The sequence below is a fragment of the Sphaerodactylus townsendi genome, linkage group LG09 (genome assembly GCF_021028975.2).
Source record: "Sphaerodactylus townsendi isolate TG3544 linkage group LG09, MPM_Stown_v2.3, whole genome shotgun sequence".
Classification (NCBI taxonomy): domain Eukaryota; kingdom Metazoa; phylum Chordata; class Lepidosauria; order Squamata; family Sphaerodactylidae; genus Sphaerodactylus; species Sphaerodactylus townsendi.
In genome coordinates, this window is record NC_059433.1 from 56,453,698 (window position 1) to 56,475,071 (window position 21,374).

The 21,374-nt window shown below is 40.7% G+C and overlaps 1 protein-coding gene across 4 annotated transcripts in view; it reads right to left on the minus strand.

The window, feature by feature from the left end:
* Nucleotides 1–912: 912 nt before the first annotated feature.
* Nucleotides 913–21,374, minus strand: part of NSMAF (neutral sphingomyelinase activation associated factor) — a 42,410-nt gene continuing 21,948 nt past the window's right edge. For 3 of the 4 annotated variants that reach the window (XM_048507287.1, XM_048507286.1, XM_048507288.1), the window contains 19 exons: nucleotides 16,927–17,103; nucleotides 15,772–15,851; nucleotides 14,888–14,978; nucleotides 14,737–14,800; nucleotides 14,591–14,642; nucleotides 13,482–13,602; nucleotides 13,250–13,381; nucleotides 11,267–11,309; nucleotides 10,452–10,615; nucleotides 9,733–9,841; nucleotides 9,348–9,406; nucleotides 7,944–8,011; nucleotides 6,896–6,963; nucleotides 5,985–6,108; nucleotides 5,305–5,385; nucleotides 3,563–3,713; nucleotides 2,260–2,362; nucleotides 1,925–2,034; nucleotides 913–1,252 (listed from right to left, as the gene is read on the minus strand). In XM_048507287.1, coding sequence (XP_048363244.1) covers nucleotides 1,158–1,252; nucleotides 1,925–2,034; nucleotides 2,260–2,362; nucleotides 3,563–3,713; nucleotides 5,305–5,385; nucleotides 5,985–6,108; nucleotides 6,896–6,963; nucleotides 7,944–8,011; nucleotides 9,348–9,406; nucleotides 9,733–9,841; nucleotides 10,452–10,615; nucleotides 11,267–11,309; nucleotides 13,250–13,381; nucleotides 13,482–13,602; nucleotides 14,591–14,642; nucleotides 14,737–14,800; nucleotides 14,888–14,978; nucleotides 15,772–15,851; nucleotides 16,927–17,103 — 1,892 coding nt within the window. In that variant the 3' untranslated portion in view covers nucleotides 913–1,157. Of the gene's footprint in view, nucleotides 1,253–1,924; nucleotides 2,035–2,259; nucleotides 2,363–3,562; nucleotides 3,714–5,304; nucleotides 5,386–5,984; nucleotides 6,109–6,895; nucleotides 6,964–7,943; nucleotides 8,012–9,347; nucleotides 9,407–9,732; nucleotides 9,842–10,451; nucleotides 10,616–11,266; nucleotides 11,310–13,249; nucleotides 13,382–13,481; nucleotides 13,603–14,590; nucleotides 14,643–14,736; nucleotides 14,801–14,887; nucleotides 14,979–15,771; nucleotides 15,852–16,926; nucleotides 17,104–21,374 lie in introns of those variants that run through there. The other variant, XR_007245402.1, reaches the window with a different exon arrangement.

Genomic DNA, 21,374 nt, shown 5'->3' on the forward strand with positions numbered 1-21,374 from the left:
GACTTCATGTCACTCATATATTCTCCAAGTACTGACTTTGGTGATCATTTGCCTGTTCCTTATCCTTACCAACAAGGGAGAGAGTTTCAAATCAATTCTGTAGCTTCTAACTCACACCATACTCCTTAGTCCCCCTACTTCTGTGTCACATTCCTCCAATGTGTCACATTCCTGTGTCACATTCCTCCAATTAGCCATCTTCTGTCATCATTCTCAAGAGAGATCCCTGGTGTGTTCCCCACCTAGTATCATCTCCACTAAGTCCACAAAATCCTCATTCTTAATGGGCTGAAGAGTAAATACTTACTCCTAAATCTGCTGGACCTTCTCTTTCAAGGGAGCGACCGACTTGCATTTGCGCAGATATAGCTACCCACATCCTCTAGCAAAAAACTCCCAAACATATCACAGCTGTTGCAGCTGACTGCAGCAGCTCTCTAGTCACACGTATTTAGTAGTCTTAAATAGCACAGAAATAGATCTCCAGGTCTCCCAAAAAGTCCTTCCTGCTCACATGCAGGATGTGAAAGCAATGGCCTTCTGGTGCTGAGGCTGCTCCCAAGCACCTGGTCTATAACCTTTACATCTCTTATCAGGTCTTAAGTCCTATTTAGAACCAAGTCCAAGATCACACTCTACTTGTTGGCTCTGTTGCAGTGCCCAGTCATTTATAAGTTGTGGGCAGGGAAGGGGGGAAAAACCAATGCTGGAGGTCCAGTTTCCCCTTCAGCATTTTTATATTCTTTTCAAATGTGGCAACTTCACCATGGTCAGTTCAGATCATAAACATATTTAAGACTGCACATAATGCGAGAGATAATACTTGTGGGTTTAATAAAAATTTAAAAAGCACAGAGTGCTTGAGGTTGCCTGCCTTCACTAAAGTAGGGATAACTATAGATGCTAAATATGTCACCTTTACCAAAAATAAGTCTTTATTTAATTTGAATAATTTGGGAAAGCATTTCAAGTTGCAATGATATACAGAAATACAAGCACATATTATAGACTGACACTGAATAATTTAAAGAACATACGCTAGAGGCACCAAGCACTCTTGGTCTGAACCTCTACACGTTTGAATACATATGGATAAGATCAGTTTAAAAGTGGTTTAAAATACATTGGAAGCCCATATACATTATGAGGAAAGGCACTTAATACTGCTGTTTCCAGAACATGATTTGTCTGTCTTCCCCTCCAGTGATGATGCTGTTACATCGCTCATTCATCCACATAGATGTCACCGGACCTACAGATGAGAAATATTTTGCCAACAAATGAGTTGGGTTAGTTTTTGATTGAATATATTTGATTTAGTACTAATACTGCAAACTGCATCCCACTGAAATGCAATTTATTTTAAATACAAAGACTTGTCCATATAAGGTTAGGAACAGGTAAATAAATTCCCTTTTATTTCAATGGGACTTTCTCCCTAGATTATAGGTTTTATTTATTTAATTTGTATACCGCCCTCCCCCGAGGGGCTGTAGAATCACTGTTCACAAGCCAGCAACAACACATTTCAGTACGAGAACAAGTCATCCAACACATAATATACCACCTTCAGAGGGTCCCACTAGATCCTGTAAACAAATATTGGACTACATACAGTGGTCATCTGGTCATGACCCCCCAAGGAAGTGAAGGGGGAGAGGGGAAGGGGAACGGTCAAATGGTCATGGCCCACCCACCCTAGAAAGGAGGGTAGGGAGAGGGGAAAGGGGCCCATCATGTGCTTGTGGCCCATGGGAAAAGGGGAGGAAGGGAGAAGGGGGCCCGTAATTTGGTCATGACCCACCAACCACAGGAGGAAGGGGGTTAATTTAAATGTGCAACTTCTACCCACTTGTTCATTGTACAATAAGCATTAGATTGACTGAGTATTAAAAAAAGTTTTACTAAAAAAATGAGAACATACCTGAATGTCCTTTGATTCTTTCTATTATTTTTCCTCCAACTATATCCCAAACCAATAATTCTCCAGATTGACTTCCTGATAAGATAGTATTGCCATCCCACTTGAAACATCTGTAAAAACAGTTTGGAGGACACATAAGAATAAACCTTTATCATGGCAAGAGATTTTTAAGCCTGTCAAATGTTCCAGGTATATTATGTTTGTCCATACCACTCATATAATTTCCCATTACATTTTCCCTTAAGGAGATATTCCACCTTTATCATGGCAAGATATAATTCTGTACAGTCTATCTATGACAATTTCTTCCAAAATATCTGATATCACAGCAATACCTTTGTGGTTGCTCTGAAGCCATGGAAGAGATAATCATTCCAGTTTGTACATCTGTCACTTTGAAGTAGCTATCTTCTCCTGTACTTAGCAGGTGTCGGCTATCTACAAACAAGACATAAAGGATGAATATTAAACAAAGAGAAAAATAACTTTAGTACAGAGGTCGTAGTGTGTAAGCATGAAGTTTTAGAAAACTATTTTTTTTTAATGAAGAAATTTCCTCTATGGATATGAAACATGCAGAGAAAACAAATTGAGTGGAAGATATGTACTTGGGTAGAGATGCCCAGATCCTTTAATAGTAGTTGCTATCGATGCAAGAAACACTGCAGTCTGAAATAGTCTGAGTTCATGTGAGAAGCATTCATCTAAAGTGTAGAAGTCAGGAGAAGCATTTTTTCATTCTGCATAAGTGTGTCAGATATTGCCAGACGAGAGTTGTTTGGCTAGCTCATTATGTATACTTATTTTATATGCATGAAATAAAATATCTGAAACCATTTGTGAATTTTAAAAGACATCCTGTTACACAGAGCTTCTGTCTGAAATTAAGTGTTACTATCAGAGTTAGGCATAACCTCACTCGCCAACATTTCGTGATTGGCACTTCCGTCCACTGCAGCCACTTTGTGGCTGACTCTTCCGCTTTGTGGTTTGTGCATTTCGTGGTTCCACTCATTACTCTCTGAGTTCCAAATGTGCCTGCAGGCTGAATGAGATTGGGGACCCCTGCAATAGGAGATACATTCAGATATATCCAATTCGAAATTAAACCATAAATTAGTTTTGGTTTGTCTGAAGGATGTATGGAATGGCCATAAACACTCCCAAAATTCCAAAAGAAACAATAATTTCCTATGCTGGAATTTCAGGAGTGTTTTGGGTCGGTACAGAAAGGTAGAAAAGATCAACTTGTGCCTGGCTTTCAGCTGCTGTGCCACATGGTCTCTTTAAATTGTGATGGCCCCATTTTTTTAAAGTGGTAAGACTTGGTCTTCGAACTCAAGCTAAAACATATGGTTATAAAACAGATAAAGTTGATTCACATCCAGCCAAACCTTTTGCCCGTATAGCTCAAGGGGAACATCTTTCCAGCATTTCAAGCATGGAAATATGCCCCTTCAACTTATCACTTAACTGCAGCTGCCAGGGATTTGGCTGCAAGTCTTTTCTTGTTTAAATGACTACAACCCCTCTTGGTTACTTCTTCTTCAATTCAGGATTAAGCTACAGATAGGGGCAGCAGGTTATGTGGAGACAGACTGAAATGTTTTAAGAAGTTGAAGCTTTAAAAAACCATACCAGGACTAAAAGCAGCATCAAAGACAGTCCCTGTATGGCAAGCAAGCTGATGTAATGTTGAAGCAGTTGTAATATCCCAGATACTAATAATGCCTTCTTTGGTTCCTGATGCTAGCAGAGTATGTGCATCATTCAAGTGGATTGTATTTACCTAGACAATTAAATACATGTCACATATTATTTCTTCATTCATCCATCAGGCAAGCACTCTTTAACAAACTAAATAACTTGTAGATAATAATCTCCCTTGAAAATCAATATCTACTGACATCTATGATCTTGAATGGCAATGTTTCAAATTGTCATTATGAACTGTTTCTCCAAACAATCATCTAGCATCTACCCTGTTATCCTTTATTAAGAACTAGGTGAAAGCTGTCCTGCTTACCTAATATCTGTGCAGGACAGAATGACAGAAATGGGGATGGTACACACATCCTGTCACGTTTTATAGAATTCACAAAACAGTTTAGTTGTCCCTGCACTTATTCCTTCAGGATTGGCCTACTAAATGCTTTTAACAGAACATTAAGTGGAAGCTGATGAGCCAAAGTCTTCTACATAGACCTTAGTGGCAGGAAGACAGAATGAAAAAATTCCCATTGCATTACACATCAATACTTTACTAATTTGACCACGTCTTAATTTCTACAGCGAAAATCAACAGTGCAATGTTATGAATAGGTCTTTTTTAAAAGATGTGTTCATTTTTCTATTTGTCTTCCATAAATGCAAGATAAATGAGTATGTTTAAAAGATGTACTGATCATGAAGTTACATTCCCATCCTATTTTTCTACTTGGAAGAGTTTTGTAGTAAGAAACTATCACTTCAGTTATTTGTATCCTGCTGTTTGCAGTCCTGACCATCCAGGTTGTGGCTATATAAAATACATCTTCACAACTTTCTCCCCCTTCTGATTGTGCAAAATTTAATTTAATTTTTTATTTTAAATTATAATTATAATTTTAATGTTTTAATTTTAAAAAATTAAGCAGTATATTCTTGGACAAGCACATAAACAGTAAAAGCACAAAACAAGAAACTGGGGCATGGATCCAGAATTTCCATTCTAGAAACAGGAGCCTTCCTCCAACACAAAAAATATTCTGCTGCTGAAACATTCTTTTCACTGAGGGAAACCTCCACTGTTAATGAAATAGAAATAATGGCTCAGGCTCTACCCCAGAGTCGAAATAATCAAAGCACTCATCTTAAAGAAGAAGAGTCTGGATTTATACCCCTCCCATTCCTTTTCTGTTAAGGCAGCTTACAAACTTCTTCCCTTCTTCTCCCCACAAGAGGCCTTGTGAGGTAGGTGGGGCTGAGGGAGTTCCACAGAACTGACTAGCCCATGGTCACCCAGCAAGAATGTAGGAATGCAGAAGCAAATCTGGTTCACAAGATAAGATGCTGCGGCTCTTGTGGAGGAGCAGGGAATCAAATCACATTTCTCCAGATTAGAGTCCCCCTGCTCTTAACCACAACCACACTGGAAAAGCAAACTGTTGTTCATTCTCATAGTTTCAATGATGTTACACTAATCTACTGTATTAGACAAAATTCTGATTTTCCTTTGAAAACATTCTATGAGTGACATGACAGCAGCCATTTGTTGATTTCACTGAATGTGTACATATAATAATAGGTTCTTTGGACCCCAGTAAGCAGATTCAGATACTATTTAGGATACTGCCTGATTTTTAGATAATGTTTTGGGTTACACACAGAATAATACTCACACTAACATCATGTTCCAGTTCAGCAAGCAATTGAAAATGTTTCTTAGTGTCCAACAGTTCTGCGGGAACACAGTGCCACACCTGGAACACAAATATTTGGGTTGTTCTACAGGGGACTGAGATAAGTTTCCTTTTCATTTGTATCTGAAGATTCGAGTTACCGTATTTGTTGCCTGGAAGTTGAGGCTAATTCAGAGCAATTTGTTTATTCTTCATGTTTCGTCATTTCATAAAGGGGTGAGAGGGGAATCTGACTTGGATCCTAATATTTTCTGCTTGTGGAAGTATAGAACTTGAGTGCCTGCTTCTGCCATAATGAGACCATTCATAAAATGTATGGAGCACATATATGGGCAGACCTATTCATTATATGGAGTCTAACTGAAAAGCTTCTGCTCTGCAACAGTGTGAGGAATGGCTTGCCATATGAATGATACCTCACTGAGTGGGAGGTTCAGTACTACTTATTACCAGGAATGTCTAACTGTGGAATATACGGGAACCTCCACACACGCCTTGCAGGCAACTCATGTATCTAGCCTTATCAACATGTTACAAACACTGCAGGAAGAGACCTTTAGCAGCCCTTGCTCAGAAGGCACAGTGCTGCGCTGGCTCTATAGATTTACCCCATTGTTTTAACTATAACAAATTCACATCACATGAAGAAATGTACATACTTTCACAGTGGAGTCCCAAGATGCAGAATATAAACGATCACTGTGCCAGCAGATTTTGCTGACAGCATCATCATGGCCTATTAAGGTGTCCTGCCGTCTTCCAAAGGCAATTGAGTAGAAATAACTAACAGGAAACAGGAAAAAATGAAAGAGATGGAAATATTTTGTGTTTCAGAAAGATATTCTTGTAAGTTTAAATTCACTTGAATGTCTGAATTTCAAATAGTAATTCTAATACAGTAAAAGCTTCATATTTCTACTTTTACATAACGAAGAGAAACCAGCACTGCTACGTGATGCATCACCTGATCTATTGCCATTCTACTACCCCTTAGCTATTGGTTGTATTTGTCATCTGAATTTTATTGGAAAGTTGTTATTCAATTTTATTGAGAAACAGGATTGTAACTGGTAATATCTGCCTGGAGCTCACAAAGGGAAGGGAGGGATATAAAATGCAAGAATAAATAAAATAAGTTCTTCTCTCAGCCACTACATCCATGAATCTTTGGCCATTTTTGTAACCAGCTTGATTTCTCTGGCTGTTGCTGGGTTTCCAAAAGCTGGAACTGCCAGCTGACATTATATTCAAGTGCCTCCTTGTCCCTCAAGCTGCTGAAGACTCCCAGGCCTGTTTGCTGTGTAGAATGGCTCTGTGGCTCAAGGGAAGGGTCCCAGTGGGGTGGGGCTTGGTCACTGCGGACTCTTCTGGGCTGGATAATAGGATAGAAAAATATGCTGAAGTATTTAGAACATTTGATTAACTGGCATGACTGTTAACTGGCATGTTTTCCATGACAGCCAAATAATGAAGCTTGTACTCTATACAGAAGGGAAACTCTTAATATCACTAGACATAACGCCTATTGCGAAAACTGTGCTATAGAGTCAGATAAAATTGCTTTACATACATATTGTTGTCCCATGAAGAACATATTACAGTGGAGTCCCCTGGAAGAATTAAACAGGATGACAAAGCCTGTGGCAAAAACAGACAAGACTGCGTTGAGCATGACAACAAGTACACAATAATAGGTTCTAAGCAATCTCATTGCAAGCCTTTTTGGTATCCTCTAGGCCAGGGGTAGGGAACCTGCGGCTCTCCAGATGTTCAGGAACTACAATTCCCATCAGCCCCTACCAGCATGGCCAATTGGCCATGCTGGTAGGGGCTGATGGGAATTGTAGTTCCTGAACATCTGGAGAGCCGCAGGTTCCCTACCCCTGCTCTAGGCACATGCTTTGAAAGCAGGTCTTTCACCTATACAGAGAAATCTTACTGCTTTGGAGTCTCTCATAGCCAGCACAGGAATAGTCAATGAAAGCTGCCTGTGCAGAGCAGGAAGACATTTGTTATTATGTCATGTGAAGAAAATACATTCTGTGCTTTTGTCTGTTTTATGCGCACAAAACAGAGAAAAAATGAAAGCTAATCTTGCCTAGGTAACATGTTCTTTAATTCAGATTAACATTTGCTCTGTAATTAGCCAGTTGGTAGTATTAGGTTTTACAAGGCAGTCTATAACTTTGAACAAAATCCTTTTGTTGTTGAAAGGCCAGCAATAATGTCCAAGCCATTTTCATCCTCATTATTTGGTACCAACTGCATAGTAGGTTAAAGAACAACTTCTTTTGGGGAAAAAGGGGGCCAGTCTTCTTGCTCAAGACTACCCCATTTATATTAGCAGTCTACATAGTAGTTAGCAGGTCAGGTTATATACTATAGCCCAGGGGTCTGCAACCTGCGGCTCTCCAGATGTTCATGGACTACAGTTCCCATCAGCCTCTGCCAGCATGGCCAATTGTAGTCCATGAACATCTGGAGAGCCACAGGTTGCAGACCCCTGCTATAGCCCAATGGCTCTTTGTACAACACTGGGCTGCACTAAGGATTTTCTTGACAGAGAAATTCAGTGAGTTAAACTCTGAGTAAGTAAAATACAGGTCTGGAAGACTGACCATGCTTGAGAAGGACACACTCCTCTGAAGCATTTTTGATTCTGCAGAAAACATCTTCAAGGTTGAATCTAATGCAAATTTTGAAAGAAGAATAATGAAAAATAAATCAGTATGATCTGTGCTTGCTAGATTTGATTTGATAAACCCACTGGGATTTTTAAAAATTGACCAGCAAAAGAAACACCACGGCTTGTGCAGTCCCATATGTAGATACTCAAATGCTAGTATAAGAAATGATCTCCACAAGAAGCACTGAAGAAACAGTCAATGGTTCACACATGACGATTATTGTCTGTGGAGTATTCAGCCCATACAGAAAAATATTCTGGATTAGGCTTTATTTTCTTCCCACAAGGTATGACTGCAGTTTCCTCATGTAAGTAAGAAAGTTCTTCTGCAAATGGCATACAAGTAGATTTCCTGACCCTAGTCGACAACATTAGTAAATGAACTATCATAACTACTCAGTTTTCAAACTGTCCAATCATTCTGTAGTATGGTAAGACAGTGAAGAAAGGAATACAATGCCTTATTTCTAAACCTGTAAATTTTGTGCAGTCAGGTGTACGGATCTCTGCTGATGAATGCAAACATCTCTGGAGAATCTCACAGGATTGAAGAAAATTCTGGCTATATTCTAGGGCATACTCTCAATTTGCACAAAGTGATCTAGGACATATTCCACAGCCTCATTCTTTTCAGCTGCCTATTACAAAGATGAAGAGCTGTGGACAAGCTGATATTTCACAATTCAGACTTTGCCACAAAGAAATATAAATTATGCAAATATGTTCAGCTTATGCAATATTTTTGGCTGTTCATAGCGAAGGGTATATACCAGGGGTCTGCAACCTGCGGCTCTCCAGATGTTCAAGGACTACAATTCCCACCAGCCCCTGCCAGCATGGTCAATTGGCCATGCTGGCAGGGGCTGATGGGAATTGTAGTCCACGAACATCTGGAGAGTCACAGGTTGCAGACCCCTGGATATACTATGCAGGGCACTGAAGATCCACCACTATTGCTAAAAGTGTTATTTTCCAATCTAAGATTTCAACAGGCATCCCCAATAGGCTTTTTAAGTATATTGCCATAGCTATGAGGTCTAGAGACTTTTCTACTAAAAAAATTAAAATAAATATATTTTCAGGAAGATTTGTTCTGTGCCTATTCTGCAACCTTCCTACGCTGCCAGATAACTGTAGTATACACACAGAAACCTCAAGTTCCATTAGAACACAACTGCAAAATAAAATAATATCTGGATGTATTTGTGAACAGTTTATGTCCCCACTTATACATATTCACAGATCGAATTCTAAGGCAATTTAAAAGCAATCTATATGGAGAATACGGTCAGTGCATCTTAACACTCTTCATACCATTGAAGGTAACTTTACTTACCGCGAGATGTAGAAAAAATGGAAGACTTGTTAGAAGGGACTGCAATTCCAGTAACTGCCCTGTTCAAACAACAATATTGTATATAAAACATCTTGAAGTCCAAGACTAATTTAATTCCAGGAAAAGGTTTAATGCTATCCTATCCCCTGACATACCCTCCTTGTCTCAATGGTCATCTCTATTCCAAAATCTGCAGTAGCCACCTGAGCTTTATAGTTAAGATCCGGTTATAGCCGATACTGGAAGGTAGATTTCCCATCACTACCACAATCCCAATCCAGTTAAAAAATTATATTTTTCTTCATACATGAAGGTTGTTCAGGTATTAGAAGCTCCAGAAGTTGGCATGCCAATCTTTCTTCTCTGTATTACTCAGTTGACTTACCCTTTGTGAATCTTGAGTTGCTCATCTAGCTTTAATTTGGTAATGTTGTTCCAGGCAAGGGTTATACTTTCTTCTGTCAGATCTACAAAAGACTCATCACTTGGGGAGACTAAACAAAATAGGAAAAATTTGTCATAGAAAGCGTTTCAGAATTATGAGTCATATAATTTAACTCAACTAAAGAAGGTGAAGATAGATGTGAAGCTCTGCCCTTTGCTAAATTTGAACTTCTCTGCAACACCTTTGTGCGTAAGACTTTTTCCCCTCAGAAGCATTTTGTAATTACATAGCATGCACCATTTTATGACAACCCGCATTGAGCTGGAATTCCTGAGTAATTGAGATATATTGGAGCATGGAGCATGGATGACTGAGACCAGGATGCTGAAGTAGATGAACATCAGAGAACAAGTTGGTATGTGCCAACAAGATACTGCTCTTTTGTCCTGTAAAAGGCCAACAGTTTCCTTGATTGTTCCTGTTTTAACATTCCAGAAATTTCCAGCATAAAGAGGTCCAAAGTCAATATTCTTTTCCAATCTAGTGTACTCTTCTTCCCAACGCCAAGTACAAAGAGCCACTATATTTTTACAGCAAGAGAAATACCATGCTTTAGTTTATAATTGTGTCTTTGGCCATTTAAAATATCTTGATGAGACAAAACAATAAGATTAAAATCTTTTGAAACTACTAGTAATATGAAGGAATATCAAATTTACCTGGCGACTCAATCATAGAGATGCTGCGGCTGGATGCACGGGACAAGCTTTTGAATTTGGGGATTATCCTCTGAGGGTGAGGGGTTACAAACAGCTGTTTCGGAGTCTGTCCAAACTCTAAGATCTGTGTCAGCAGCGCTACGCTTTCATTTGGGTCCATGATTCTTCAGCAGGGGAAAGATATAAGAAAAAATAATGACAAAGCTGTGTTACACCAAGTGTGGTCATTAGCTGCGCAGCCCTGCATACTTGGACTGGCAGCTGCTCTCCAAGGTCTTTGCACACACTTTTTTTCAGCCCTGCTACCAGGCATCTTTGAACTGAATCATCTAGCAAATTTAGAATAATTAAGACATGTATTTTCTCCACTGGTTTAGACAGCACTGCCACTTCTTGTCCTTCCTTGCATCCATGCACAGACCAATTTTTTAAAATCTGAACTCCTTATTTATGTTTTCATGTGTGCGGTTCCCCCACCTGTTGTCTTCTTCCTGTTCATAATTTGTATCAGGTTTATCTTAATAATTGATGGGAAATAGCACTGGAGTTGTTCAGAAAATTTGAAGAGGCTCATGAAGCATAGCTTCTCAAGCACAAACGTCTTAGTAGCATGGTAGCCAGGAATCCGATCAAGTGTCTGGGAATTATGCAGAGCTTGCTATAATATTTTGATCCGCTCAAGTCCCATGCTCTCCAAACTCATGGATCAAAATTATTGGAAGCAAAGCAACACTATTGTACCCCACACCCAAAGCTTCAGTTCAGAGTCTTTCTAAATAAACTGCGCTCTTCCCCTTTTAGTGGTACTCCATTACCTGTTCAAATCAGCTCCTCCTTCATATGTTAATGGATGAAATACTAAAAAAAGAATACAAGAATGTTATAATTTATTATTACAGAGTCCTGCTGCAATGCTAAAATACTGTGAAGTTCTCTTAATGACATTTTGAAACAATACTTCAGCTAGCCTGACCAAATAAATGGCTGTAGATAGTATCAATTTCTGTAGCTTCATTTACTTACAAACTGGGATGCAAGCTCAGAACTCCTTGTTCATGCACACTAGATTATGTATTAAAGCAATTTCAATTCAATAAAAAAACAGAGCAGGAAGAGATCTTACAGGTGAAAACATTTAGTGCTTTTGCAGAAACTTACTGAAATTATTCATTTGAGTAATTTCTTAGCAAGACATAACTAAGTGACCTCTTTCTGCTCCTCTCATGTTCTGCCAACTATCAACATAAATAATTCCAATGATTGAAGCCTATTACTTCTTGGTATGTCATGTCTGTGATAAGACAACCACATGCCACTGGTCTTCGGGCAACCCTTTATGATTATCAAGGTTTTCAAAAATCACTCCTCCAGGCTGAGATTCATATTATAAGCAGCTGTAACAACTGGAATACACAGTCAGATGGCAACCATGAGGTGACTCTGAATGTTCTACATGCAATGGGTTGATTTGCTTTCTGTCAACTATGCTATGGCCTGTGGCCTTTGGGCCTCATCTACTTTACCTTCTTTTAGGTGACAGGCTAGCACACATCTTGGTACACAAGCTTTTAATTAGGGAATTTATCTTTTTAATGGTTTAATGGAAGACTTTTATACTGTTTATACAATATAAAGCTTTTTTTAATGGCTTGTGTTTTATCTACCATTATTTTATACTGTAAATTACCTCAAGCAGAACACTAAACTGATAGCACAAAATTATTCTAAATAAAAATTTCGCAACATTTACAGCTGCCTTTCATGCAATTTCAATGTTGCAACAATTTTTCTGTCTCCCTTGTACCCCAGACTTTTCATACACTAGGATGTTTTCATGGAGATGGAGGTAAAACATTTCTCTTGTTATTTCTGCACCTGTTTTTCTGAAGCATCATACATTATCCCTACATACTGTGCATCTCTAATATCATCCATGAATATTCTTGTAAATGTTACTCATTTAAAAGCAGTGTTATACATACTATCTTTATAGTGATGTTTTCTAAAGCTACTATATATAGTAAAAATAATATATAATAATATAATACAACTATTATAATATAATAATAGGTCCTCGCTATCTGAATTACCTCTTACCAGAAAATGATGGAAAAACTAGACATGGCATCCTGATCTTATTGAAAGAATCTCAGGAATTGGAGGGTAGGAAGACAAAAGCATTAACATTTCAAACACTTGCAAATTTTTATTTGTTTTGTTTCCTTGACCACTAAAATAGTACAGGAAGAATTAGATTGGACACTTTTGCTTGGGCTGGTGTCCATAATCCACTTCATTTATCTAATAATGAATGTGCTATTTTAGTATTCTTCGTTTCCCAAATACAAATTGCAAACACTTTTTCATGGCACTTTTGAAGGTAAGTTACGAGAAACTGATTAAACTGAATTTTTGGGGGGTGGGGGGCAATCTTGATCCAGCAAAGTTAAACGTTTGAAGTTCCATTAATTTCACAGGGAGAGATTTAAGTAGCAACCCTAAGCAGGAATACTTGGAATGAAGTCCTGTTTTATTCAAAAGGGTTTTCTCCAAGGAAAGTGTTCTTAGAATTACAGCCTTCACCATGTGCTTACATTTCTTTCTGATTTGAATGAGACTCTGAAGTATGATACTTTGCTAAATCACACCCATACCTTAGATACAGAAGAGCAATTACTACTACATAATGAACTCTGCATTCAAAAACACAGATATGTTTTTATAACAGAAATCTGACATAACTGCAATACAACATGAATTTGCTTTTGAAGTCAATGCTTTAAAATTTTTGAATTTACCATTATGGGCTGCAACAGCTTCATCTCCATTCTGTTTGTAGCCAAACACTAAGTCAATCCATTCATGCAGATGTTCTGACACGTACTGGCTTTCTAAAGCATCTCGACTCTTCTGAAGGAAGTCATCAACATCTGAGATGAAGGATACCAGAGAGTAAACATACAATCCTCTGAAAAGAATGAAGGCTGTTCCACTACAGAATCCTGATTATTCATCTAGAAATCCATTTACCTGATGCCCATGGGGGAAGTTCTACATTTTCAACCATCTTTCCTCCTTGTGTCCTTCCGAGGTCCAGATTCAGATTATTTACTAGGAAACTGGAATCGTTTTCATAGAATTCAGGAATTAGCTGGAACAAATAATTTTTAAAGTGTAAGAAACGGTATAGCCAGATCAAGGGTTTTTGTGTGGGGGAGGGCACACATGAAATACATCATTCCGTGTAACCAATCTTCTGCCTGTTACCCTTGCTGTCTGCCTTGCAGAAGGAAGCAAATAAAGTTCCTGTTGAGTAAGGAAGTAGGACCTTATCTATTCAGGGAGACATTCACATTGATGGTTCTTCTGCTATGCTACACTGGTCTACCTTTGTCTTTGATCTGAGGATTAAAGCTTGTTCAGAATGCAACAGGGGCCCCCTTCTTGGCATCCAGAATGCCAACAGCTTTCCTAAAGATACAGACACAGGGAACTATGAAAGTAATGGAACTAAGTACAATTCTGTTTTCCAAACTGCCCCAGTAAATAAATTCCTGAAAATTTATCAATGACTCCTAAACCATCCTTTGGCAAAAAGATTAAGAATTTACTATTATAAATGGTTAGAGAAACTAAATCATTACATATCAAGTTTGTGAACACCATAACACAATTAGAGGACTTAGAGCAGTAGTTCAGTAGAACACAAGATTTCAGTTTTGGCTGAGAGTACACAGTCCTGTCAGTAAATGCCATTTATTTCAAATGAATGGATTTTTAAGTTAATGAATTTGATGCCAGGGATACTGCTAGGATGTACTCTAAAAATATTTTGTGATAACTGGACCTATCACTTGTATTCTAGTGCACTTCCAAAAATGAATTCTGGAATCCATTTTAGACGGTGTATATTGGACCTAGTAATGAACCTACTGAAATCCAGCAGATTCCAAACATCCTGAAGGTTCTTCATAATGGCAGAGTACCAGTGCAAGAGAGAGGCAATGTCAAAGAAACTTTATTGGTTATTTAGGACTACTGTCAAGTTCTTCTATGCTTCTTTAGCATTAGTACCTTAGAAGACAACAAAAACAAATATGACCAATGGATATGGATTGAAGTGAAAGCAGGATGTCTACCTCTTTGAAGTCCGTTGCCCCATCCAAGCAGTTCTTCCAGGTTTCTGCAATGCTGGAGTGGGGAAAAAGCATTATTCAAGTTTTTAATTAAATTTTGTAGCACCCAGCTGGACAAAGTGAAATCAGTAGCAATAATCGAAACAAACCTGTTGAACATTCTGTCAGGATGATCAAACTTTCCATTTTGTAAGCAAAGCATGTATTCTGGTGCTGTGAAAACAAGAGAGGTCAGATATCACATACAATTAATTAAGTTTCGTTACTACGGGCTGAGGAGAACCTCTGTGGGTGCCTTACCAACTCTGACAAGATAAAACAGTACATAACCCGGGGAAGAGTAGTGGCTACCATACATAAACTTTGGCTCCGGCATTTCCCGATAGCGCTCCTGCCAATATAAAAAGGAGAGAGAAATGACATGTTCAGTGCTGATATTTTTCAATTCTCAACTGCTATGTAGTTAAACAGTTTAGCAGTATTATAATCACTCCACTGACCCTGTAACTTTTTAATACATAGTGTGCATCATGATAGGAGATATTTCCAAAGTTTGCTGTATCAAGTTCCCTTGGAATGGGGTTAACTTTGGTGGAACCTCTGAGATCTCTCAGACTACACACTGCTGATAGGAGCTATTTTGCTGGCTATAGAGCAAATTCTTCTTAACTCTCACCTTTCCAGATATTGGGGACCTTAAATTTGACAGATGGATTAGAAGGGTTTTGTTTGATTTTAGACCCACTAGTTCCGAAAAAATCCAGGATCAGTAGTGTGAGTGAGCTGTAGAGCTCTTAGAAACAGCTTCCTCCCCTTTGGTTTTCTACTTTTTAGTCTTTATCTTCCTTGATTTCCCTTTTCTTTATCTCTTTTTGTTATTATGTGTTTTCATGTTTACTTATTTTTTTTCTTTTAACTTTCTGTTCCTTTTCTCTAATTCTTAGTTGATAAAATTACCTGGGAAAAAAATTGCCATATCCCAATCATATATTGCATGGCATTTCGACAGGAGGCAAAAGGAACTATTTAACTTCTGTAATAAGATAATGGGCTATATTTGTCACCTAGTTCAAACAATTATATCCAATATTTTTGTATGCAGAACTTTCTGACCTCCCCCTTGCCTCCACCATCCAAATGTCTTATTTTTGAAAATAAACTGCATCATATAAACTTCTACATACCAATAAACGTTGTAGTCTCTCTTTATTTAGGGCACCAACTGGTTTACTCAGGTCTCGAAAAGTTTCAGGTTTCGCCAAATCTACAGAAAAAGCCTTTTTGTACATTACAACACTTACATTTTAACAATATTACACATAAGTTCCATTTTCCATCATGTATGAGCAAGAACTATCATGACAAGTCTGAGGCAACTATCAGATTTTCCTCTGACCCATAGCTCTTTAATCAGCACTTGAAAAATATGATTTAATCTACCAATTAACTTATTTTGTTTAAACATTCTTGCCACCTTTCCATCTAATCAGGGTCCCAAAGGCAGGACACTTAAAAACATACAAAACAATTAAAATTATAAAATAATTCAATACACAAAAATGAATCAGAGAAGACAGCCAATCACCATTATTAGGGACATGCCAAATTAAATACACAAAACAAAAATCTTAAAGCTATTAAGATAATAGGACAGTGAATTAAGGAATTTATGTTATTCAAATTCTTAATTCTTAATGATTAAATAAGTTTGCATATTAAACTAGATGACATATGCGTAACGCTTAATTCAGTCAACATGTTTTGCATCTCACTTTCCCTGAGATCAGGCAAGCTGAGCTGGAAGAAGATCCAGATGTTGTATCTTCCAGCAGGAAGTGATAGCACCATGGCAATTTAAGGAGGATGACTCCTCCACCCTTTGCCTCAGCCTTGCTACATATTAGCACACCCTTTGCACAATGAGCTAAAAAAAACCTTGATGGAGTAGAGGTGAACGTGCAATGCCTTTATGATTAAAAAGTTCAAAAGAACAGGAACCTTCAAAGTGATTCCTGGTGGAATAACTCTTGATAGCCTCCTTAGATAACTTGTTTACCATTTTTTAAACTTCATTTAGCATACGCATCCTAAAACCATCCAGAATATAGTAAATGAATGTTTTTCTCTATCCAGCAGTTAAACAATTAGTTGTTGCCTCCCACTCCTCTGTTAATTTATTTGAGGATATGCATAAACAGGCTGATCTCTGGTAAATTATAACTTCAGGAAGCACAAGGTTTAGAACACAGAAAGGTCCATGGTACCTTACTGCATCATTTTCAATTAAGGAATGGGCAAGCAGGGAGTCTATTGCCATAATTTTCTCTAAAGGTTCTTACCTAGTTCTGAACTAGAGTAATCTGCTATAATCCAAGGAAATACAGGATACTGAGAGAGGTCATTGCAGCTGCGATCAGCCAGATTGTTGAGGTGGAGGAGGTACTGGTAGTTTGAAATATGTCCTAGTTGCCATTGTAACATGTAACTCTCTGCAGCTTGCTCTGCAACATGATTCTCTGAGAGAAGTACAAAAAGAAATAGAAAAGAGATATTTACTTTTATTTAAAATAATATATTGATTCAACTACCTTGAACAACGCAAGTCAAATCAATCTCCATTATGGTCACAAACCAGCATAAAGTGAAAACATAAACATAAAATAACATAACACAGCAACATAAAACACACTAATAATGCCTATTAATTCCACCCTGGTGTTGAAGCCACTGCAGCCAAAACTTTTGCAACAGCAAACATTATGCCACAATCAGTGTCAATTAGCAAAAAAACCGGAAAGTGAAAGACGCACCAGAATCAATCATTAGCCAAATCCAGAAATCTCTGAAGGAGGCCACCAGCACACGAAGAGGACATGAGCCAATTTTTCAGGTGCACCAGATCCATAGTCTATTGAAATAAGCTACTCCTTGTATCTACCCAGCAAAGAGCTGAGGGAAAAGTAAGCCCTAACTGAAATATAAGCCCTACAATACTTCAGATGATCTAATGCCTGAAATGTTCTATCTAGAGATGGTCTGAGGGACAATGGATAAATAAACACAGCCCCAAAATAGGGAGTTAAATAAATCTAAGACTAAAAAAAGAGATGAATATACTTTTTATAGGGAAGCTGTTTGTGGTCCATATGATAGAAGGCGCATGAGATACGGTTATGCTCGTTCGCCTTCTGACCTCCGACCTATCCCGAAGAACGACGGTGGTCGGGATCAGGGATACTCTGCTTCGTCTTTGGTGTTATTTAACGCCAGGTCCATTAATAATAAGACCAAAGTGCTCCAAGATTTTCTTGGAGCCCAGCAGGTGGACCTGGCGTGTATCACCGAAACCTGGGTACGCGAAGGCGAGACTGTTGCCTTGTGCGAGGTCGCGCCACCAGGTTTCGCGTGCCTTCACCGATCACGAACACAGGGCCGGGGGGGGTGGAGTGGCTCTGCTCATCCGTGAATCTATTCCCTTCAGGGCAGTCCCTGTCCCGGAGATCACCATGCCGCTCGGTGGTTGGCCCTGAGAGGTTGGCCGTTCTCCTGGTGTACCGGTCGCCTGAAGACCGAGACCTGCCTGCCGCTGCTTTTTTTCGCTGGAGGTGGTGTCAGACTGGCTATGCCCCAGACTTATTGTCTTGGGTGACTTCAACGCCCATGTCGCATTTACTGCAGGTGGCTACGGACCTTAGTGTCATCCATATGACTTTAGGCCTCTAGTAAATTCTGGCCCCAATTGGCGAGGCCGGGCATACGCTGGATTTGGTCTTCGGTCGGGGTTAATTTGGTCGTGATCCTCTATTGATAGAGTGCCATGGTCCCACCATTATGCCCTGAGGGTCCGGATGGATCTGCCACAACACTCCTGTTCAGGGCTTAATGGCTGATTTATGCCCCGCGAGACTGGCGATCCACTCTGGCTTCCTGAATGCTCTACGGACTCCTGCGCTCGCCGCACGCTTCGATGAGCAGGGTGGAGACCAAATTCCCGCTCTCCGGCGCCATCGAGGTTGTTGCCTCATGCTCTTTCTACTGCCCCCCGCCCGTGGTATACAGCCGGAGTTGCTTCATATGAAACGGCGCTTTAGACGCCTTAGAGCGAAAAGGTGGAGGAAGTCTTGACGAGGCCGCTAAACATCTTATAGACGCTGGCGAAAGCCTATGAGATGGCGACGGCGAGCTTAAGAGGACTTTTCCTCTTCCCTCGTGATCCGGCTAGCTCTCACCAGCACAATTATTATTTCAGATAATTCGACCTTAACCTCTCTTATCGGAGAGGTCTTCAAATTTACAATTGAGTATCAGCTGTGAGGCCTTTATGAGCTTTTTTTATGATGGCGTCTGCCGCTTCCGCCACAGGATCTGTCCCCACGCATTTAAATACAACAGGCTCCTTTGCCAGCCCTAGGCCCTTGTTTCACCGCTTCTCGCTCTGAAGCCGCTGCTTATTGCGGACCTTAGCTGCTGTTAGACCAACTACCTGTCCTTCTCTGATCCGCGTCTCTCCTGGCTTGTAAAACTCGCAGGGAGGAGCTAATGACCCCATCTGTTGAGTATCATCAATGGTTCTCTGAGGCGAAAGCCTTCAGGTTGAAGAGGCAGTGGTCCACCCTTAATTTAAAGACTATCGTTAGATCCGAGGGATCTGGCCACTACCGCCTTCCGCTTCGAATCTTTCGCTTGGGGAAGGTAATTGAGAGAGGGTGCTGGAGCAGCTTCGCTTTCTGATGACGATCGCTGGACCCTTCCAGTCCGGGTTTTTTCCGTGCTAAGTATGGACGGAGATCGTTCTCGCCGGCCACAGATACACTGGTATTCAGCTTGACTGAAGCGGATCGGCGCTGCTGGTATTGTGCTAGATCTTACCCCAGCGCTTGGATGTGGCTCGCATCATGACCTTTGACCCACCGCTGGCTGGCCACCGGCAATGGGCACGGTCCTTCAGTGGGATTGCCCTGCTTCTCCGGGTCGTGAAGTCAGCAAGTGAGGCGCGGGATTTGGCCTCCCCGAAGTGCCTCGGGCTGATTGCGGTGTACCCTGGTGGGGCTTTTTTTACCATCCTCGGGCCGCTATTTAATATCTGCATGCACCCCTTGCCCAACTGGTACGGAGTTTGGGGCTGACTCATATCTCACCAATGCACCGCTGATGACACGCATGGCTCATTCCTGTTGATGGAGAGGGGGGGAGCAGTATTGTTAGCAGCCCCTCGCGGCTCTCCAGCACTGTTTGGAAGTGGTTGCTGGTTGGTTGCGCAGAGCAGGTTAAAACTGGAATCCATCGAAGACAGAAGATCCTCTCTGAAACTTGGCCGCTGGTGGGAGGAAATTAAGGTCTTTTCAGCCCGCCCGGTGTGGGAGGGGCCATGTGACGCCCCACCTCCGTCGGCGCGAACCTGGGGGTCCACCTGTAAGTTACGCCTCTTTTCAATGGAGACCCAGGTGGCCCATACAACCCGGGTTGCTTTTTTTTCCACTCCTCCGCTAGGCCCAGGCGGCTGGCGCCTTTTTTTTCTCTCGGAAGGACCTAGCCACTGTGGATCCCACGCAAGCGGTCAGCCCTCCAGATTAGACTATTGTAACTTCGCTTCACAGCTGGGGTCTTCCCGCTTGCGCTGTCTCGGAGACTAAAAGCGCTGGTTCAGCATGCATGCGCGCGAAGCTTACTCACAGGCAGCCATTTCACGCACCATATTCAGCCTGTATTTAGCTGCCCAGCTGCACTGGCTCCCGGTGGAGTTCCCGATCATCTTCAAAAGGTATTGGTGTTGACAGCTTCAAGGCCTTACGCTAGCCTGGCCACCAGGACCCTCGTACCTTAGCCGTGACCGCGATTACCCCATATGTCCGCACGTGCATTACTCTTCGTTCTCGCGGGCGGAGGCCAATTTATTAGTGGTCCCTGGCCCCTCAATGATGCGGTTGGTCTCCACATGGGCCAGGGACCTTTACGGCTTCTGGCTCCCCGCCTGGTGGGAACACCCTTCCTCCGGCTGCCATGTCTGCCCCAAGTGGACCCTTAAACGAAGTTCCCGCAGGGGCCTGTAAAGCGGAGTTGTTCGCTACTGGCCTTCGGAGGACCCAGCCGCTGAATGTTATTTTGAAATTAGGCCCCCCAGTCGGCCCCTAATTGAAGCTTTATACCTGGGCCTACCATCTGACAGGACTCTCCACCGCCCCCTCTCCCCCCCCCCTTTTCCCTCGGGAGAATTTTTTAAAACTGGGGTTGGCGGACGCTTACTCTTTATTGTTATCACGCTGTTTTATGGGTTTTTAATAATGTGTTTATTTGTATTTATATTTTAGGTGTACACTTCCAGAGTCTCCTTCGGGATGGGGAAGCGTATATAAAGTTTAAGTAATAAATAAATAAATAAATAAATAAATGTAATTCCTAATAACCTTACCCGTGGTAGGAGGACCTATGGCACTACTCAGGATGTTCATGGACTACAATTCCCGGCAGCCCCTGCCAGCATGGCCAATTGGCCATGCTGGCAGGGGCTGCTGGGAATTGTAGTCCATGAACATCTGGAGTGCCATAGGTTCGCCACCACTGCCCTAGGCTGTAGCCTAGATTGACATAAAGTAATAATGCTGCTGTGGAAATATCTTCTCATTCTTCATACAACAGACAAGAGAAATAAGTAGCCCAGCAGAGAACTAGCCCATCAGCAAAGCCACGCGATCACAAACACTCTTTCTGTCAGACACAAGGATTCAAACGAGTCTTGTCCCATTAAGAGCCACCCTGTCCACACAGCAGATGGGCTGGGGGAGTGGAT